At 42.5% G+C, this 15,988-nt stretch overlaps 1 protein-coding gene across 3 annotated transcripts; it reads right to left on the bottom strand.

The window, feature by feature from the left end:
• Positions 1-225: 225 nt before the first annotated feature.
• Positions 226-15,738, bottom strand: lnx2b (ligand of numb-protein X 2b). Of its 3 annotated transcripts, none has more exons than XM_020083179.2 (10): positions 15,603-15,738; positions 9,386-9,972; positions 7,670-7,866; positions 6,310-6,509; positions 4,969-5,400; positions 3,731-3,877; positions 2,664-2,838; positions 2,227-2,470; positions 1,991-2,149; positions 226-1,904 (listed from the first exon to the last, which is right to left on the bottom strand). In XM_020083179.2, the coding sequence occupies exons 2-10, from the start codon at positions 9,793-9,795 to the stop codon at positions 1,769-1,771; spliced, it is 2,100 nt and encodes a 699-aa protein (XP_019938738.1). In that variant the 5' UTR covers positions 9,796-9,972; positions 15,603-15,738; the 3' UTR covers positions 226-1,768. The 3 variants fall into 3 exon arrangements, with proteins under 3 accessions (XP_019938738.1, XP_019938754.1, XP_019938746.1); XM_020083195.2 differs by lacking the exon at positions 15,603-15,738 and adding an exon at positions 15,419-15,591; XM_020083187.2 differs by lacking the exon at positions 15,603-15,738 and adding an exon at positions 10,764-11,036.
• Positions 15,739-15,988: the final 250 nt, after the last annotated feature.

The raw sequence follows: 15,988 nt of genomic DNA, 5'->3' as shown, positions 1-15,988 counted from the left end.
AGTGAAATGCGGCACAGGGACAAATAAGAATAAATGTAAATTTAAAGCCCACCTATTTATTCTGGCTTTTATGTAGCATTTCATTATTTTATTATTTTATAATATATATATATCAATATTATTTTGATATTCTAATTAAACAGCCATTAATACATTTGAATTGTTTGAAATGTGCTTTATAAATAAAGGTTATTTGATTGATTGATTATATAAACAGAAGAAGTGCAAGGTTATTATGATTTTATTGAACATAATGAAACATTGGACAGGCCAACGAAGACAATTAATATTTCAGAGTCACTCTGAAACTAAAACTAATTCTGTGGTGATATTCTTGATTATTCAATAAATCTCGCACCAGTTAAGATACAAGAAAAGGCCACTGGGAATGTGTTGACACAAAAAGTAAATTCATCTGGACCGGGCCATCTTCAAATTCATATTATACAAGGACACAGCAAAGGAATGAGCAAACACATTTTGGTAGAGCGGCAATTTAAGGCATGTATACGTCCTGGTTTTTTCTTCAGTGTCAAAAAGGCACCCGCTTCTCAGAGTCGATCATTTTGAGGCATTTCAAATACGGAGCACTCATACACGGACATGGATCAAATGATAAATCAAAAGTTGAACAAAGGTTTCTCTTGTTTATGCATTAATACCGAACATTCATCACAGGTTTATTTGCTTCTTTAGACCCACTCCCAGTTTAAAACAACTTTTATAATGTGTCCTGCTTTATTTCCTGTGGCTAAAATAAGATCTAACAGGAAATAAACTTGGACCCAAGCTGTTTCCTACTAATGGAGCTCTGGAAAATGGTCCATGCAGGTTTCCAGTGAGAGTAAGTTTTTAATGATCACTTTTATGGCTTGAATAAAACCGAAACTCAGATGTTTTAACAGAATGTTCCCATTAGAATCAAGCCAGTGTCAGTGTCAAACCAAAATATGAGGGTAGATCTTTAGAGTTTGTTTTTATAATCTATAGTGAATGATTATATTATTACTTTTCTGACATGGCTTAATTGTTCTGCTGCACGTTTTGAAAGTGCAATAAAAATAAAGTTGATAAAAATCACACTAGTGATACACCAGTTAAAAGAGAGAATGATTTTTTCTGTCTTTGGCATCAGACTTAACACTCAGCAGCCATTTTGTTGTAGTATATATAGTCACCTACTATTCATCAATACATAACTTTCTACCTGTTCTGTCAGATCTACGTTTCATCTTTGGATTCTGTTTATGTGAATCACTTGAATCAAGTCACCACTAAACGATAACATTATCCAACACTGAAGCAAAAATATAGATAAAGCTTCAGAAGAGGAGAAAACCAGCGTCTGAAAAACCCAACAATCCTTCCAGTTTGTCCTCAGCATTTCTAGCACTTCACTGATTGTCATCATCTTTGCACCCTGATTAAACTGCCCTGTGAGTTCATTAGACACTGACGCAAACAGGTACCTGTGCACAGGGCGGCTCTTATGTGCACAGGTGTCACATGACCGATCAAAAGCCTGAATAGGAACGTAACAAAACAAAGAGTTACAAATGGAAGGGTCAATGAGTGGCCCAGTCAAGAATGCAGCTGGACAGGGCAGTGTGTGTGTGTGTGTGTGTGTGTGTGTGTGTGTGTGTGTGTGTGTGTGTGTGTGTGTGTGTGTGTGTGTGTGTGTGTGTGTGTGTGTGTGTGTGTGAGTGTGTGTGAGTGAGTGAGTGAGTGAGAAAGAAAGGATTAGAGAGTGAATGTGCTCCTGTGTGTTCTACACTAGACTGCCGGGCCATGATACCACGGTCAGAGTGACTTTGTTCTTCTGCAGCTTGAGCATGGGGATGAGAGACGAGTTGTTCATTCCCACCGTTGTGGCTCCATTCACTGCCACGATCTCATCACCGCACCTGGAGAGAACCACAGACCAGTCAGAGCGAGGAAAGCACACAAGAGCGGATTGCGTCATACAGGAGTCAAACCGGGGTGAACTTACTTGAGGCGTCCGTCAAAGTGAGCAGGTGTACCAGGCACAATGGTTTTGATGAAGAAAGGCTGCTGGCCGTGGCTCTCCTCGTAGCCCCCGACGATACTGAAGCCCCAGCTCTCGTTGTTGGTCTTCTGCAGGACGATGTCCCGGCACCAGTGCATGTGACTGAGACAACGAGGACAGTCAGAATTAACTAAATGGACAGACGTTCTTGGAACTGATGGTAATGAAAGCTGCTTTACCTCGGTAATCCCAACCAGCGAGTCCACAGCGGTGTCCAGTTGAGGGCGTCATCTCGTGGGTCGTCCATAAGGTCCAGTTCTTCCATGGTGGCGGCCTCGGCTTCCTCCTCGGGGTCCTCGGAGAGCGTCTGGATGACTCGCAGCACCACCTGTGACTGAGCCGTCTGAGACTTCAGCACAGAAACTGCCTCGTTGTAGGTAAACTGGGTCAGATCAACCCCATTGATGCTCAGGAGAATGTCACCTGAGGAAACACACAATGTTGTGAAGAGAACCGTTAGTTCAGGGGATCTTTGTGTTCAACATTAGACGAAGATTTTTTGCACAATGCAAAAGATTTGCTGCTTTGAGCTTTTAACGTGCTGTTCTTTCTTTGTGATATATGATTCTAAAACCTATTTATTAGTTGCAGTTCTAGGCCAGATGTTGCTTTCTACCTCTTTTGATGGTGCCATCTCGGTGCAGACAGCCGACAGGCTGCACACTTGTGATGTAAACAGGCAGGCGGCTGCGACAGTCCCTCCCTCCGGCAATGGTGATGCCCAGTGAAAGCCGAGGCTCCTTCTTCAGACTCACAGTCTTCTCATGGCTGGAAAACCCACCTGGAGGATCCTGTATGAACAATGAGACAAATGTACTGATCAACATCACAGTTTAGATTTTTAAAGTTATGCTGGCCTTTTAGTTTATTATATTCTTGTCAAAATGTATTACTAAATACTTGAATCCTGTCTCGTTTGACAGAACATGTCAGTTTACTTCAGCCACTCGAGGATGTTTTGACTTAATTGATTCTCGTAGAAACAAATGTGAAACATTTGAGTGGGAGCTGAGAACTAAGGGAAGAGGGAACGTGTGAGGATCAACACTACGCTCTCGTAGAGGAGGAGATGTGTGGAAAATGACAGTTTCAACCAGCCCCCTTGTTTCTTTCTTGAGTCTGTAAACCATCAGAAGGGAAGTTTGGGGGAGGTGGGGGCTCTTCCTCCTCCCCAGCAGGGAGCCCACCCCCCCCAGCAAGACGAAAAGGCTCCACTCTGCAGGCGAAAGCTAACTGTTACCAGCTTTGATCCTCTGCCACCCAAAGAAACAAGCAAAACACAACAAGCCAGTGGCTGTGTAGCAGTAGAGTGAGCAGCACCCCAGGCCTTTTGATCAGGACAGAGGGAGGCCCCTGAGAGCCGCTTTCATCTCTGCACACCGACGCAGGTGTCTGCTCTCAAAGCTTCTCACCCCCAACTGGGGGGTTGCTATTCTTTCTACTGAGAGTGTATGGTACAACTGAGTGTGACCGACAAAGGAGCGATCATCACGACTGTGTTGTGTTAACTGAAACGTGCAAAGTTTGTAAGATACTGTGACCAACTTTGTACTTAATGATCTAAGAAGTTGAAATTGTCAACTGCTGTTTATTTTTGTTTTTAATGGATCTGTAATATTAATGATAAAAAGGAGACCAGGAGTAATTTCTCTTAGTTTAAGAGTTAATGGTTTTTTATATTACCTTCATGTATGTGGACCTTCGTCTGAAGTACTGTGGCTCAGGCGCCCTCCTCGCTGCTCTGCCGTGTTGTCCCTCTCTGCTGCTTCCTCCTTCCTCCTGAGTCTCTGCAGGTCTCATCACCACAAAGTTCACACGTACCTCACTGCCCTAATGCGCAAAAAAGAAAAGCAATTACTTCCGTGGAATATCCATTGACAAGAAAAGTGTCCCTGCCATAAGTGCTGTGTTTCAAGGCTGATCTGGTACGTTCCTTACAGGATTGGTTCATAGTATTTCCTGAGTGAAATTTAATTTGCAGAGATTGAAACTTGCTGGATGTGCATAGAACATAATCCGTCTCATTTTTGCACTTGATAGTTTTTGTGAATTTGGTTTGAACCCTTGACCTTTTCCCTCGTCAGCCACTATCAGGCCTAAAGAACTCACATTACATCACATTTGTGAAGTAAATTCACACTTTTGAGGTTTAAATCACAATAGTAGCTCAACTACTTGTAACTCTATTTTCAGTATCTTGTTTTAATCACTCTCACATTGTGTCATGTAATCGAGCGAGGCTTGAGGTTTTTAGGCTTTTTTTGTGCATATTGCATAATTGCAAAGTAAGTGAAAGCGGTGATTGTTCTGCGCATCGTCCTTGTTGCTGCTTTCAAATGCTTGTGGAAAAGGCGAAATGTGATGATGAAAAACTAACAACCAATAAGAAGTGACTGAACCAAGGTTTTTAAAGGTATATCTGTAGAATTGAGATTATCTGTTTGCATGTTGTTCGTCTTCTTTGCGTCGGTTAAGTTTACATTTTTCACTCGTTTGCTTATTTCTGCGTTTTTTGTTAGCAGGATTACGCAAAAACTATGAAACTGATTTCCCCCAAACTGGGCCTGGTCCTGGGGAAGAACCCATAAAAAGGGGGCAGATCCAGGAATGTTTTTTCACTTGTTAAAAAAATCATATGTACAATCGTTCTGCCTTGGCTGAGGCATGTGCTCAACTGATGACGTGATTCAAGGTCATTATTTTGATTAATTTGCTACATCTAAAATCTCAAATGTCGTAAATTCCATAAATGCTCCAAAACTAACCAGTCCATGCTCACAACAATTATTACACAAAAACCTGACTGTGCCAAAAACAGAAAGGTATCAATATACAGAGGTTAACTCAGTGATAATAGTGTTTATGTCAGTTGTATTTAGCTAAATATATATAAGAATCATGTCTGTAATCCTTTAATATACCTGTATGATCTGGGCAGCGCTCTCAGGTGTACCATGTCTTAGGTCGTGTCCATTAATGGCCAACACTTTGTCATTGTTCCTCAATTTTCCATCTTTTGCTGCCAAACCCCCAGACAACAAGTCCAGGATGAAAACCCCGCTCTCATCTGATTTGCGGATGAGTTTGATGCCGAGCGGTTCGCTGCGCTGACTCTTCATCAGTGTCACCTGCAGGACCGTGCCGGGGTTGTGACTGGAGTTAGCGTTGCCGTGGGGACTCTGAGAGGGCTGCAGGGCGGTGGAAATGGTGGAAGAGGGAGGGTGATGATCAGACCGTGGATCCCTTGATTTGAAACCTTTCTCCTGCATGACAGTGAGTCTGAGGAGGGAAGGCTGCTGCAGCACTGCGACGGCCCGTGCGTGGGGGACTGAAGCCAAGCTGATATCATTCACCTGTGTACACAACACGACAGAGAGGAAGAGAGACAGAGACACTGAAGTCAAACTGTAAATGAAGACGGACAAGAAAAAAGATAAATTAACTAATTATGTTTATTTTCCTGATGATGATAATCAGATGACCGTTTTATTGATGAGCCTGTCAAAGAGCCCTGAGAATCTGAAGTGAATTTGGAGCGACACAAAAATAAATGCATCAGTTCAGGGGGAAGATAAAGATTGAGTTTCAAGAGCTCGGTGACGCAATTTTCCCTCGTCTCTCTTCACGTGCACCAGCTTCCCACAGAGCCTCATAAGAAAAAAAAAAAAGAAAAAGAAACTGTAGCTAATGTTCCACATCCTGAAGGGGAGGAGGACACACTGAGGAAGGGGGGCCAGAGCCCAGGCTGAAATATCAGCTCATTTCACTGTGGAACCATGTGGATCCGGAGGTTAGAAATCCAAGGAGGAGAGGAAGCCACAAGTTATTAAAATCACATTCTGTCCTACTCTCCTCTGTGTCCACTTCCAGAGATCTCATCATATCATTACTTAATAACTGATTAAATAGAAGAAAGGAAAGTTCAATCTGCTATATTTGGACCCTGACCCTCTCAAAGTCAATCAGTGACAGCAACCAGGTAGAGTTGTTTACACTGATATGACGTGTTTGTGCACAGCAATAACAGACCACACCTTGTTACCATGGAGCTAAAACTTGTTTATCTTGAAAGTCTACTTTCTCGTTCCCTGGCGAGGATCGCTGTGTTAACAGGACCATGAGAACACATTGACAAGGAGTTAATGCAGAAATATGATATATATTATAAATAAAGAAATGGACGATGCCACCAGAACACGTTTGAATTCCCATGATGAAGAAGAGATGATCATGTGACATCACAGCCTGTGAGTCCTTCTCACCTCTAAGATATGGTCCCCCGGGGCCAATCTGCCATCACGGCCAGCCAGTGAGTCCCGGACAATCTCCTGGATCACTATGTTCCCCAGCGGTGTGTCTTTCCCCCCCACGATTCGGAAGCCCAGCTCCTCCTCCGGCTCCTCTCTGAACAGTTCCACCATGTTGGCCTCGGCCACCAGACTCGACCGCAGAGGGGTGTTATCTGTAGGGCAGAGAGGAAAGTAATTAATATGGCTACATATCAGCTTTTATAATTCCATAGGTGAGATACACATTGTAAAATACCTGATGAAGAAACTTAAAGCACATGTTACAAAATAAACTACACGAGTGATAGAGGGAGGTGTAAAAATAGGTTTAGTATTTAGTTATGCAAAAAGAGCAATTTAAAGTAACGATTATGTAGTAATAACTGAAAAATGTCCCTTGTATTATAAATAATGAGCTGCAAACCTAATAGAAAAATCGAACTGCAAATACATTATCCGTGTTTAGATAAATAGAGAATATCTTAACTATCTCTGCTGGTGGCACACAAATAAAAACTGATCTGCTCATCAAACTTCCAGCTTAACAGCAAAAAAAAATCTGGAAAAATCTTTTCAAATAGAGACACAGCCGCAGTAACCTTCATTTGAACTTTAAGTGACGACTGTTCTCACGTTGCGGAGATAATGGAAACATAGATAGGAAAAAGAGAGAAGGAGTCTTTTTGTTATCATCACAGTACGATAGCGAATGTTTCGGTACACTGAACCACACTGAACTTTCTCAGCCTTGGAACTGGTCTGTGCAGAGACCATACAAATGTTTATATGCTGCAGTAAACTATAATTAAAGATTATATATAGATTTAAAAGTGATAACTCGTTGTACTTTTTTAAGAGCACGCAGCCGTGATGTGACTAAATACAAACGTCTCTGTGATCATCAGTTGCCTGGAAACTATATGTCAGTGGACCTTGGGCTGAGGAACTATCTTGTCATTTTCTTTATGGGTTTTCCCCTCGTGATGAAGCAGAAATGTGTGAGCTGGTACATTTTTCTGTCTAGGCTGATGATTCACCTGTGACAGACTAAGAATCAAAACCTTCAGGCTATAAACATCACCAATTCCCATCAGTGTGTTTTGAAAACAGCCCCCACTGGAGAAGGGGAGCACGGGGATTTCAGATTTCTGCAATCGGCCAAGCAAGGAAACTAATTCCACCCTGTCTGGGAGCTTCCATAAACATTATTCACTGTCACTGCCAACGCGTAGGACCAGCCTCCTATAAAGTGGTGATTGTAATCATCATGTTAGTACAGACTACAGCCTATTGTGACTGGCTCACTGTTGTAAAGGTAAAAATGACTTCTTACCATCCTCGCTCTCCTCATAGGCAGGATTAATCAGCCCGGGCTCAGGCTGATCCCGGCTGGGATTTCGAGAAGACAACGTTGTTGAGTGTTTAGCATCACCGGGCGACTCCCCTTCACTCTTGCGTCCCTTTAACTCATTCCACGAGGGCCTCTTCCTTTTCTCTGCTTCCTCCTTCAGTCTTCTGAAAACAGGACATCTATGGAAAGACAGGAACAAGGAGGAAATTAGTAGAAAAGAATATGGGTGATGATTGACATTTTCGTTTAAAGACATGAACTCTGGAAAATCGGGTCCGGGCATTCTCTCGAGTTTGCATTTCACATATGAAGAACGCAGCAGGAGATTGTCTGAGTCGGACATGTTCACAATAACAGGAAAAATGTCCAAAACACTCAGGCATGAAGGAAACGTCTGTGACAAAATTACACTGTGGAAATCACGTTTCTATTTTACAACTCATCAACAGGCACAGCCCTCTTTCCAGTTTCTTTCCAAGTTGACATTTTTGTTAGTGTCCTCTCCTGAGATATTTGTATTCTCTTAGAGAATAAGTATGCTCTTAGAAACATCAGCAACGTGTCTACTTTCCCGTTGTATTCTGTAATGGGCTCATTACATTTTAATCTATATCTTGTTGACGTTTTTCAGACATTTGACAAGGCTCTGGCAGGAAAGGTCCCGGAATAGTTCCAGAGCAACTGACTTAGAGGCCTGTGTTCACGCATACAGCCTCTCAAGATAATTTTGGTGCATGTCTGAAAGCGGCTTTAGACACGACAGATGAGAATAAGCATTTTTACAATGGAGAGATGTTATTAAATAGGTAGAGCTCAGTTTGGAGGAGTGCCAGGGATAGATGACCGGGAAAACAGGGAGAAAGAAAATCAATGTGAAGTGTTTTCAAGCGGAAAGGGGAGATAAGTAAAAAAACAAGAGTGTATTTCTGCACAGGGTTTAAACAGAGGCTCTATGCAGATGAATAGACAATTTCACTGCATTGCAGGGTGTGAGATGGCTGGAGTCTGATTAAGTCAGTCAGAGTGCTGCGACGGCCACATGCTCCTCATGCCTGAACTTTGCCTCCTCGATGTTTGCACAGAGAGGCAGCAGCAGGACTTTCAGTCACCCACAACTAACTACATCATGGCTGGTATGATAAGCACCACGCCGGCCATGTGGAAAACAACTTAAGCACTTTGTCATGAGCTCAATAATAATAAGTTAATGTGTTCAAAGAGGAACTGAGGCTGAGTGAGCAGGAATAAATTGACTTTTGAACGACACATAGAAGAGAAGTAAACAACGTTGATGATAGTTTGTCTTTGGAGATTCTCAGTCATCCAGGTCGTGATTTATCCAAGAGCTAAAAACAGGTCAACTGGACGTGGTTCAGTTTACGCTAATGACAGTTATTTCACATTCCTCAGTCTGTCCCACAGAGTCCGGGGGGGATGGATCCACAGTGTGGCAGGATTTCTGCAAGTGCTTGTTGCTGACCAGTCCAACGATGACACAGGCTTATATTACTGTGTGGCTATTAATGATAATGTGAACAATCGTTGTATTTAAGGACAGGGAAATTACAGTATTGTTTGCATACATTGCTCATAGGTTTAGATCTTACTGCATCTGATTATTTTATACAGGTTAATTTTTAACTATATTCCCCCGAACCTGCTGCCATGACAACACTTGCGTCTCAACCTGACTCTTACCTGTTGTGTAAGTGAGGCTGCAGTTCACAGCGCTGCATCTGCTGCTGGCACTCGTCGAAGTGAGGACACATTACGATCAGCTTATCCAGTAGGTTCCTGACCAGCAGGCTGGAGGGACGGCACTGATGCAACTGCAGCCGCTGGCGGTCCACAGGGCAGAAGTCCTGCTCTTTTAAGAAGTTGCTCAGACAGTGAAAGCAGTAAGTGTGGCCACAAGGGGTGTCCATGGGTTTGAGCAGCGGCTGCAGACAGATGTGGCAGACCAGCTCGTCGTCCACCTCGTCTTGGTATTCATACAGGTGGCTTTCCTGGCCCTCATGCTGCTGGCCACACTCCTTACAGACCCGTGCCCATGAGAGTCCTGCAGCACTGCTGCAGCTGCTGGTACCTTTGGTTTCTAATGTAGCCATTGGCTGAGGAAGCTCAGTCCAAACCTCAGTGTCCTCTTAGATCGTGTCTCCTCAGAAACTGTAATGTTGTAATTGTAAAAGTAAAAGTCTATGTCTGCATCTCCAAGGCTGAATCCATAGTGAAAGTGAAACAACAATCCAGAGTAGTCAGCTTCTCCTTGTCTTCATTTTGTTTTTCTGTTGAGAAGGAGAAACAAAGTTAAGTCTTTTGGAGAATTTGGACTATTCCTACTCTTACTGGCCAGCTCCACAGGAAATGGCAAATCCATAGAGCAGCGGCAATAAGGCAGCAAGCCACAGCTGCTTCCTCTCAGCGAGTTTCCTGAGGGACAAAGGGAATTCTCGTCTCAGCTAAAAGTCACAGCGCTCACAGAAAAGGGCGAAAAACTCTGTGACATGAGGCAGGAGAGCGGGACTTAAGTAAAAGCCCTGCTAATGGGAAGGAACAAAGACATGGCACTACACGAGAGTAAGAATTTTGAATGAACTGGGCAGAAATGTAACCCCCATCACTAATGACCCCTTGCACCCAATCAGCAGTGGTCTCCAGCCCTTTGTGCCAATCCTAATCTCCTTTAATGCCTTCTCATAAGGAGAGTGCTGATTAGAAACACATTCTTTGTTGAAACTTTTGGCTGCTCACTACACATATGATCAAATAAAATGGTATTTCATGAATCAAACCAAATATATTAAGTTAGAGACCACAGCAGATCTTAGATGGACTGAAATGTAAATAAATTGCACTAAATTTGCAACATAAGTGAGGAGTTTTTGAGCTGAACACTTTGATAAGCAGCACTTCTTAATGTCTGAGTGGCTAAAGGGACAAAGAAACATTCAACACACCACAAAATGCTAGTTTGAGATCAGAAATTGTCCCTTGAATTTACAAAGCAGTGAAGGAACCTTGTACCTTGCACATAACCACAGAGGAATAAAGAGGAAAAATAAATCCATGCAATTACCTCACTACATTCGGTTTCCTTCCCTTTGTGATCCAGTCCATATTTCAGCCACAAATGAACTACTTTAACTTCAGTGTCATTACTTTGTAGCGACTCACCCGAGATGATATCTTTGTTGTCAAGCGCCCAGTAGCCACCGCACGCAAACACAAGACTCTAACATAGCGGCTGCCTGAAGCTCGAATGAAACCAGAGCCCTGCCTCCCCAGCAGCACACCGTCAGAATAATGTGTGTGTATGTGTGTGCCTGTGTGTGTGTGCCTGTGTGTGTGTGTGTGTGTGTGTGTGTGTGTGTGCGTGTGTGTGCGCGTACATGCGTGTGTGTGTGTGTGTGCATGTCTATGAGCTCTGACTGCACCGGTGTCAGGAATGCAGATAGGAACTGGTGTAACTAGGCAGAGAAAGGAAAAGAGAAGTGCTCCTTCTGCCTCTCTCCAGTCAATGTGTGTATATTTATGTCTATGTGCGTGCATGTGTGTTAGTGTTCGGGGATTCAGACTGCTGATGTTGCACTACTCCAGGTAAAGTACTCTCTGTAGGCGAATGACTGATTGCAAACACACAAGCCTGATTACAAGTGTGTGAGTGTGTGTGTGTGTGTGTGTGTGCACACGTCTTTCCACACACACACATGCATCCCAGCTGAGGTCATACAGGCCTTCTCTCTCTCTTTGTCTTTACTTTGTGCAAGTGATACCTTATGCTGTAATGGATAGCGGGTCATGGATCCTGTAGCTCAGGGAGAGAAGCACAGTAGAAACTAGGCTGAGCGCCACTTATTTAGAAACCACATGACCTGCTGCACCAATGAGAAAATAAGAAAAAATACAAAACCCTCATGTTAAACACACTGTGTTCAACTGTAAAAGGGCAAAGTTCACTTATTATTCTAACACACAGTCCCATTCCCATCAAATTCCGTCTCTACAGCTGTATTCTTAAGGTGCACCATTTGCTAGTTAGGATTCACAGCGGATCATAGAGTGATTCTATGGAGCCGCCCTGTTACCACACTAACACGACAGCTGATCACTACGTTACAGGATACAGCATGAAATCAATGAAAAGTACTTGTCTTTCTTGGGATCTTCCACATCAAATGGAGACTTGTCAAAGTAGTTCAGCGTAATGCAAAAAAGTGCAGCGAAGACACGATAAGTCGATCGATTGATTTGTCGGTTAGTCAATTACTCCACTCACGCCTTTAAGAATCCAAATCTTGCTGCTTTTCTCCGTTTATATAATTAATGAACTGAATATCTCAGAGATTTTGACTGAAAATGTTTTGCATTTTCAAGACGTCACCTTAAGCTGTAGGAAAAGTGGATTGGTAGTTTTCATTATTTTTTCTGGCACTGTACATGAAATATCATCTGAGCCAACAGATAGAAAATCAGCCAATGTTTTTGTAATTGGATAATTTTTTCAGCCAGTTTCCAAGAGAAACAGACAAACATTACCAAGTTCCAGTTGCTCAATGATTTCTTATCTCTGAACTATTGGTCAGACAGAGAAACTGCGATGAGCAAGTTTCAGTATGTTCTGACATTTAACTGGCCAAACTATTAATCGAGTACAAGAGAAAATGATTAGAAGTTAGTTTGATAGTGAAGCGGCAGCTACAACAGACAATCTGAAGACGTAACTTTGTTCTATCAGACATTATCTATGACTTTCTGACATAAACTCCAGTTTGCCTTTCACATATGAAGAGCGCAGCAGGAGATTGTTCGGGAACAGGAAAAAGGAATAATCCGTTAAGCGGTGGTGCATGGAAAGAGCATGCAGGAGGCAGGACATGCGGACATTACGCCTTTTTGTTTACACTACACTGACACGTGGATCGTCTACATGTATGTCAACTCTATTTCATCCCGAGGTATTTGTTTATTCAGTTTTGCATCCATCGCTTTTTAGAGACGTCATCAACTCACCCACTCGCTTGCTTTGAATTTTCCAGACATGCTCTAGCTGAATGCTCACATGGCCTCACTCACACGTTATTTCCGGACAATTTGCTGACAGGAAAAATTCCAAATAAAGTCCGGAGCAACTGACCGTGACATTTGCGTTGTCACGTAAAGCCAAACCAGAAAAGTTGAGGAAAATGTCCGGGGTTCAGTTCAGGTCTGACGTCTGACATCTTACATAACAAGATATAGATTAATCCTAATCCTTCACAAGTGCAAGAAAATGATTCCCCAGGAATCCAAAATTTAAAAGAAACATTTTGAACTAGCGTTAAAGTCCATGCTTATATAACACAAGAAGACAGTTTTGCAATGATGGCGTGAAATGTGTTTTTCACAGGTTAAAAAGTGAAGCAAAGTTCAAAGCAATCGTGATGTGGGGACGCCTCGTCCAAAGCCTTGTGCTCATGTGACAGTCTGAGCTCTCCAGAGAAATGTCTGTGGCCCCGCATTGTGTCCTCAAGTCTCCCAGAGGATTACACATGGTGGCGTTCCATCAAGGCAAATCACTCGCTTTGATGGCTGATATGAGTCAGTCACATGTGCTGCCACACCCTCAGTGAACACAGGTGAAGCCGCAGGAACAAATAATTTCTCCACTCCGTCAGACAGGAGGTGTGTCACGTTTGCTTCTGCTTACACCTATGTCTGGAGTTAGAAATAGACATTACACATGGACGCTGCACATGAAACGGAAAAAGAAACACACGTCTACCCAAAGGTGAACAACTACACTTATCAGTGTCTCAGAATAACATCAGCAAAAAGCTCCAACGAGGCCAAAATTAGACTTAAATAGCTTCCTCATGTCACTTGTCACTAGAGATGAATTGAATATTTTCTCTCCTAAGTTTAAAATAGCATTTCCTTTCTTTCCAAAAATAAATCTATCATATCCCTCAAATATATCATCTATTTTGAGCACTGTCTTGACATTATGTAACAGCTGCACCGCATGTAAAGTCTCCTGCTTTAAATATAATTACCTATATTTGCATTGCACATCTAGCAGGAAATAAGTTCACAAGTGACATTAAAACCACCATCCTCCAAAGGACTTTCCCACTCCAGTTCCCTCCTGGCTTTCACACGACGGACTCGCATGTGCTGTGGTACCAGTGTCTCCAGAACATATCACACATGGAGGTTAAGCTCTTATTCACACGGCTCCTGAGCCTCCCACTGTACAGCAGCCAGGCACAAAAACATCACAAACACCACCCATGGGTTTAACTTGGGATGTCTCCATTGTGCTCAGCATAAAGGAAAAGGTAGCTACTTTCTCAAGGGATTTTCAGAAAATGCAACTACTGGATAAAGTTTGAACATGCTAGTTGTAGATACAGATTCCCCAGATGCAACAACATGTCTTCAAAGATCTTGATGGTTTTCCGTCTTCCTTCATTTTCCAAGAACAATAAAATATGTCAGCAACTGCAGAGTTGCCAAGAATAAAACAAGAATATCATCAAAATGACGCACGGTGTCTAGACTGAATTTTACAGATTTTTAATTTTGATCAGTGGTGAAAGAAGTAGTCAAATTAGTACACAAGTACTTTGTGAATAAACTTAAAGTCCTACATAAACTGTTGGGCAGTATAATCTCTAACGATGCATCCACAGCTGGGGGGATTAACCAGTTACCCCACATGCCCATCATCCAGCACAGTACATACAAGTTGTTGACAGCACTGAAATACTTGTATGTATCCACTAATCTTTACTATTACTATAATATATACAATAACACTCTGAATGCAGCCTCTTTATGTGAATTTTGTATATTTACTTTTGACATTAAAAGGACATTTTGAGGTCAACACTTGTAAATTAGTGTAAATTATGGGATAGGATGGAATTGCAGGTTAACTCAGGTGACAGTGATAATCGACATATTGTAAGACAATCATGTAACGATACATCGTGATATCTGTCTAACTGAAGAAGAATACAAAATGCCCCTAGAGAGGTCAAATGCAGGATTTGTGTATTTATCCACTGGGATGTGGTGTTAGTTTCACAGTTTGACACAAATTGAAATGAAAGAAGAAACAAAAAGGTCTTTAAGTCTTATTTTAGTGTCTCTTTAAGTTGTGACTGTAAGTTTTGTATGTCCACATGTGTCGTCATTCTAAAATAAACATAAACTGTCAAACGTCCATATCATGTGTACGATTAAAACTAAATAACTCAATATCGATACTTGGTGCCAACATTACGATAATCGTCAGGAGTAAGATATATATATATATATAAGCATGTTGATATTTTGTCCCATCCCAAGTGCAAACGCAGTATTTTGTACTTGTAATAGAGTATTATTACACGTACTCAGGAGAAGACAGGACTACTTCATGTCCCTCCACCTCTGTTGTGATTTCACTGGGGTCATAAATAAGTCAGTGTCCCTCCTCATGTCAGACCAGAGCTGCATGTTCGATGCTTATCTCTTCGCAGTGACACACCGAGAGACAGAGCAGGAAAGTTCCCATGTTTCAGATGGAGGTGAACACATCGGCGGCTTCAGTCTCACTTCACCTTCACGACCTGCAGCTAAACGCTACACGTTCGAAACACCGGACACGAGCACACACGTCTGAAAGTGACGAGCGGCTTCATCCTCCATGTTTGTTCCCACAGAAGCAGCTGAGTGAGATCGAGGCGACACCGAAACTCGTCTTACCTGCGTGAAGGTTGTTTTCCGGAAGCAGCAGCTAACCTCCGAGCGGCTCGGCTCGCTAAAACAAAGAGGTCACTGTGTGTGTGTCTGTGTGTGTCTGTCTGTGTGTGTGTGTATGTGTGAAACTCAGCTAATAACCAGCGACACACACACACACACACATTCTAATGTTAATACATGTGTTTACCTCGCTGCTGGATGATCGCAGAGCTCCGTCCCAGGTGCAGTTCAGCCTCCGGACACACACTGGGCGACTTTCCCAGTTTCGAGCAAACGTAGTAACGAGCTGAGAGACGTGGTGGTGGAGGGCAGGAAGAAGGAGAAGAAGAAGAGGAGGAGGAGGAAGAGGAGGAGGAGGAGGTGAAGATCATCCAGGTGAACACACACACGTTCACATTGTGCAGCGGTGATTCATAAATCAATTTCAATAATCATTGAAATTGATTTTAATATAGTTTAATAATGGTTCAGTTTATCACCACTACTCTGCACTATTACTGATAAAAATGTCAATTTGCACATTAGACATGATAACATATAAACACATACATGTGAACAACAACAAGTGAACAT

This window comes from Paralichthys olivaceus, chromosome 9, assembly GCF_024713975.1.
Source record: "Paralichthys olivaceus isolate ysfri-2021 chromosome 9, ASM2471397v2, whole genome shotgun sequence".
In the NCBI taxonomy this organism is placed as follows: Eukaryota; Metazoa; Chordata; class Actinopteri; order Pleuronectiformes; family Paralichthyidae; genus Paralichthys; species Paralichthys olivaceus.
The sequence above is the reverse complement of the archived record's forward strand: the minus strand, read 5'-3'. Positions and strand labels throughout refer to the sequence as shown.

Coding starts and splice junctions, on each gene's coding strand:
- lnx2b (XM_020083179.2), bottom strand. CDS start 9,795: ATGGCTACATTAGAAACCAAAGGTACCAGCAGCTGCAGCAGTGCTGCA. Junction 6,510..7,669: donor CTATGAGGAGAGCGAGGATG/GTAAGAAGTCAT, acceptor TCTGCCCTACAG/ATAACACCCCTCTGCGGTCG. Junction 1,905..1,990: donor CACTTTGACGGACGCCTCAA/GTAAGTTCACCC, acceptor GGTTCTCTCCAG/GTGCGGTGATGAGATCGTGG.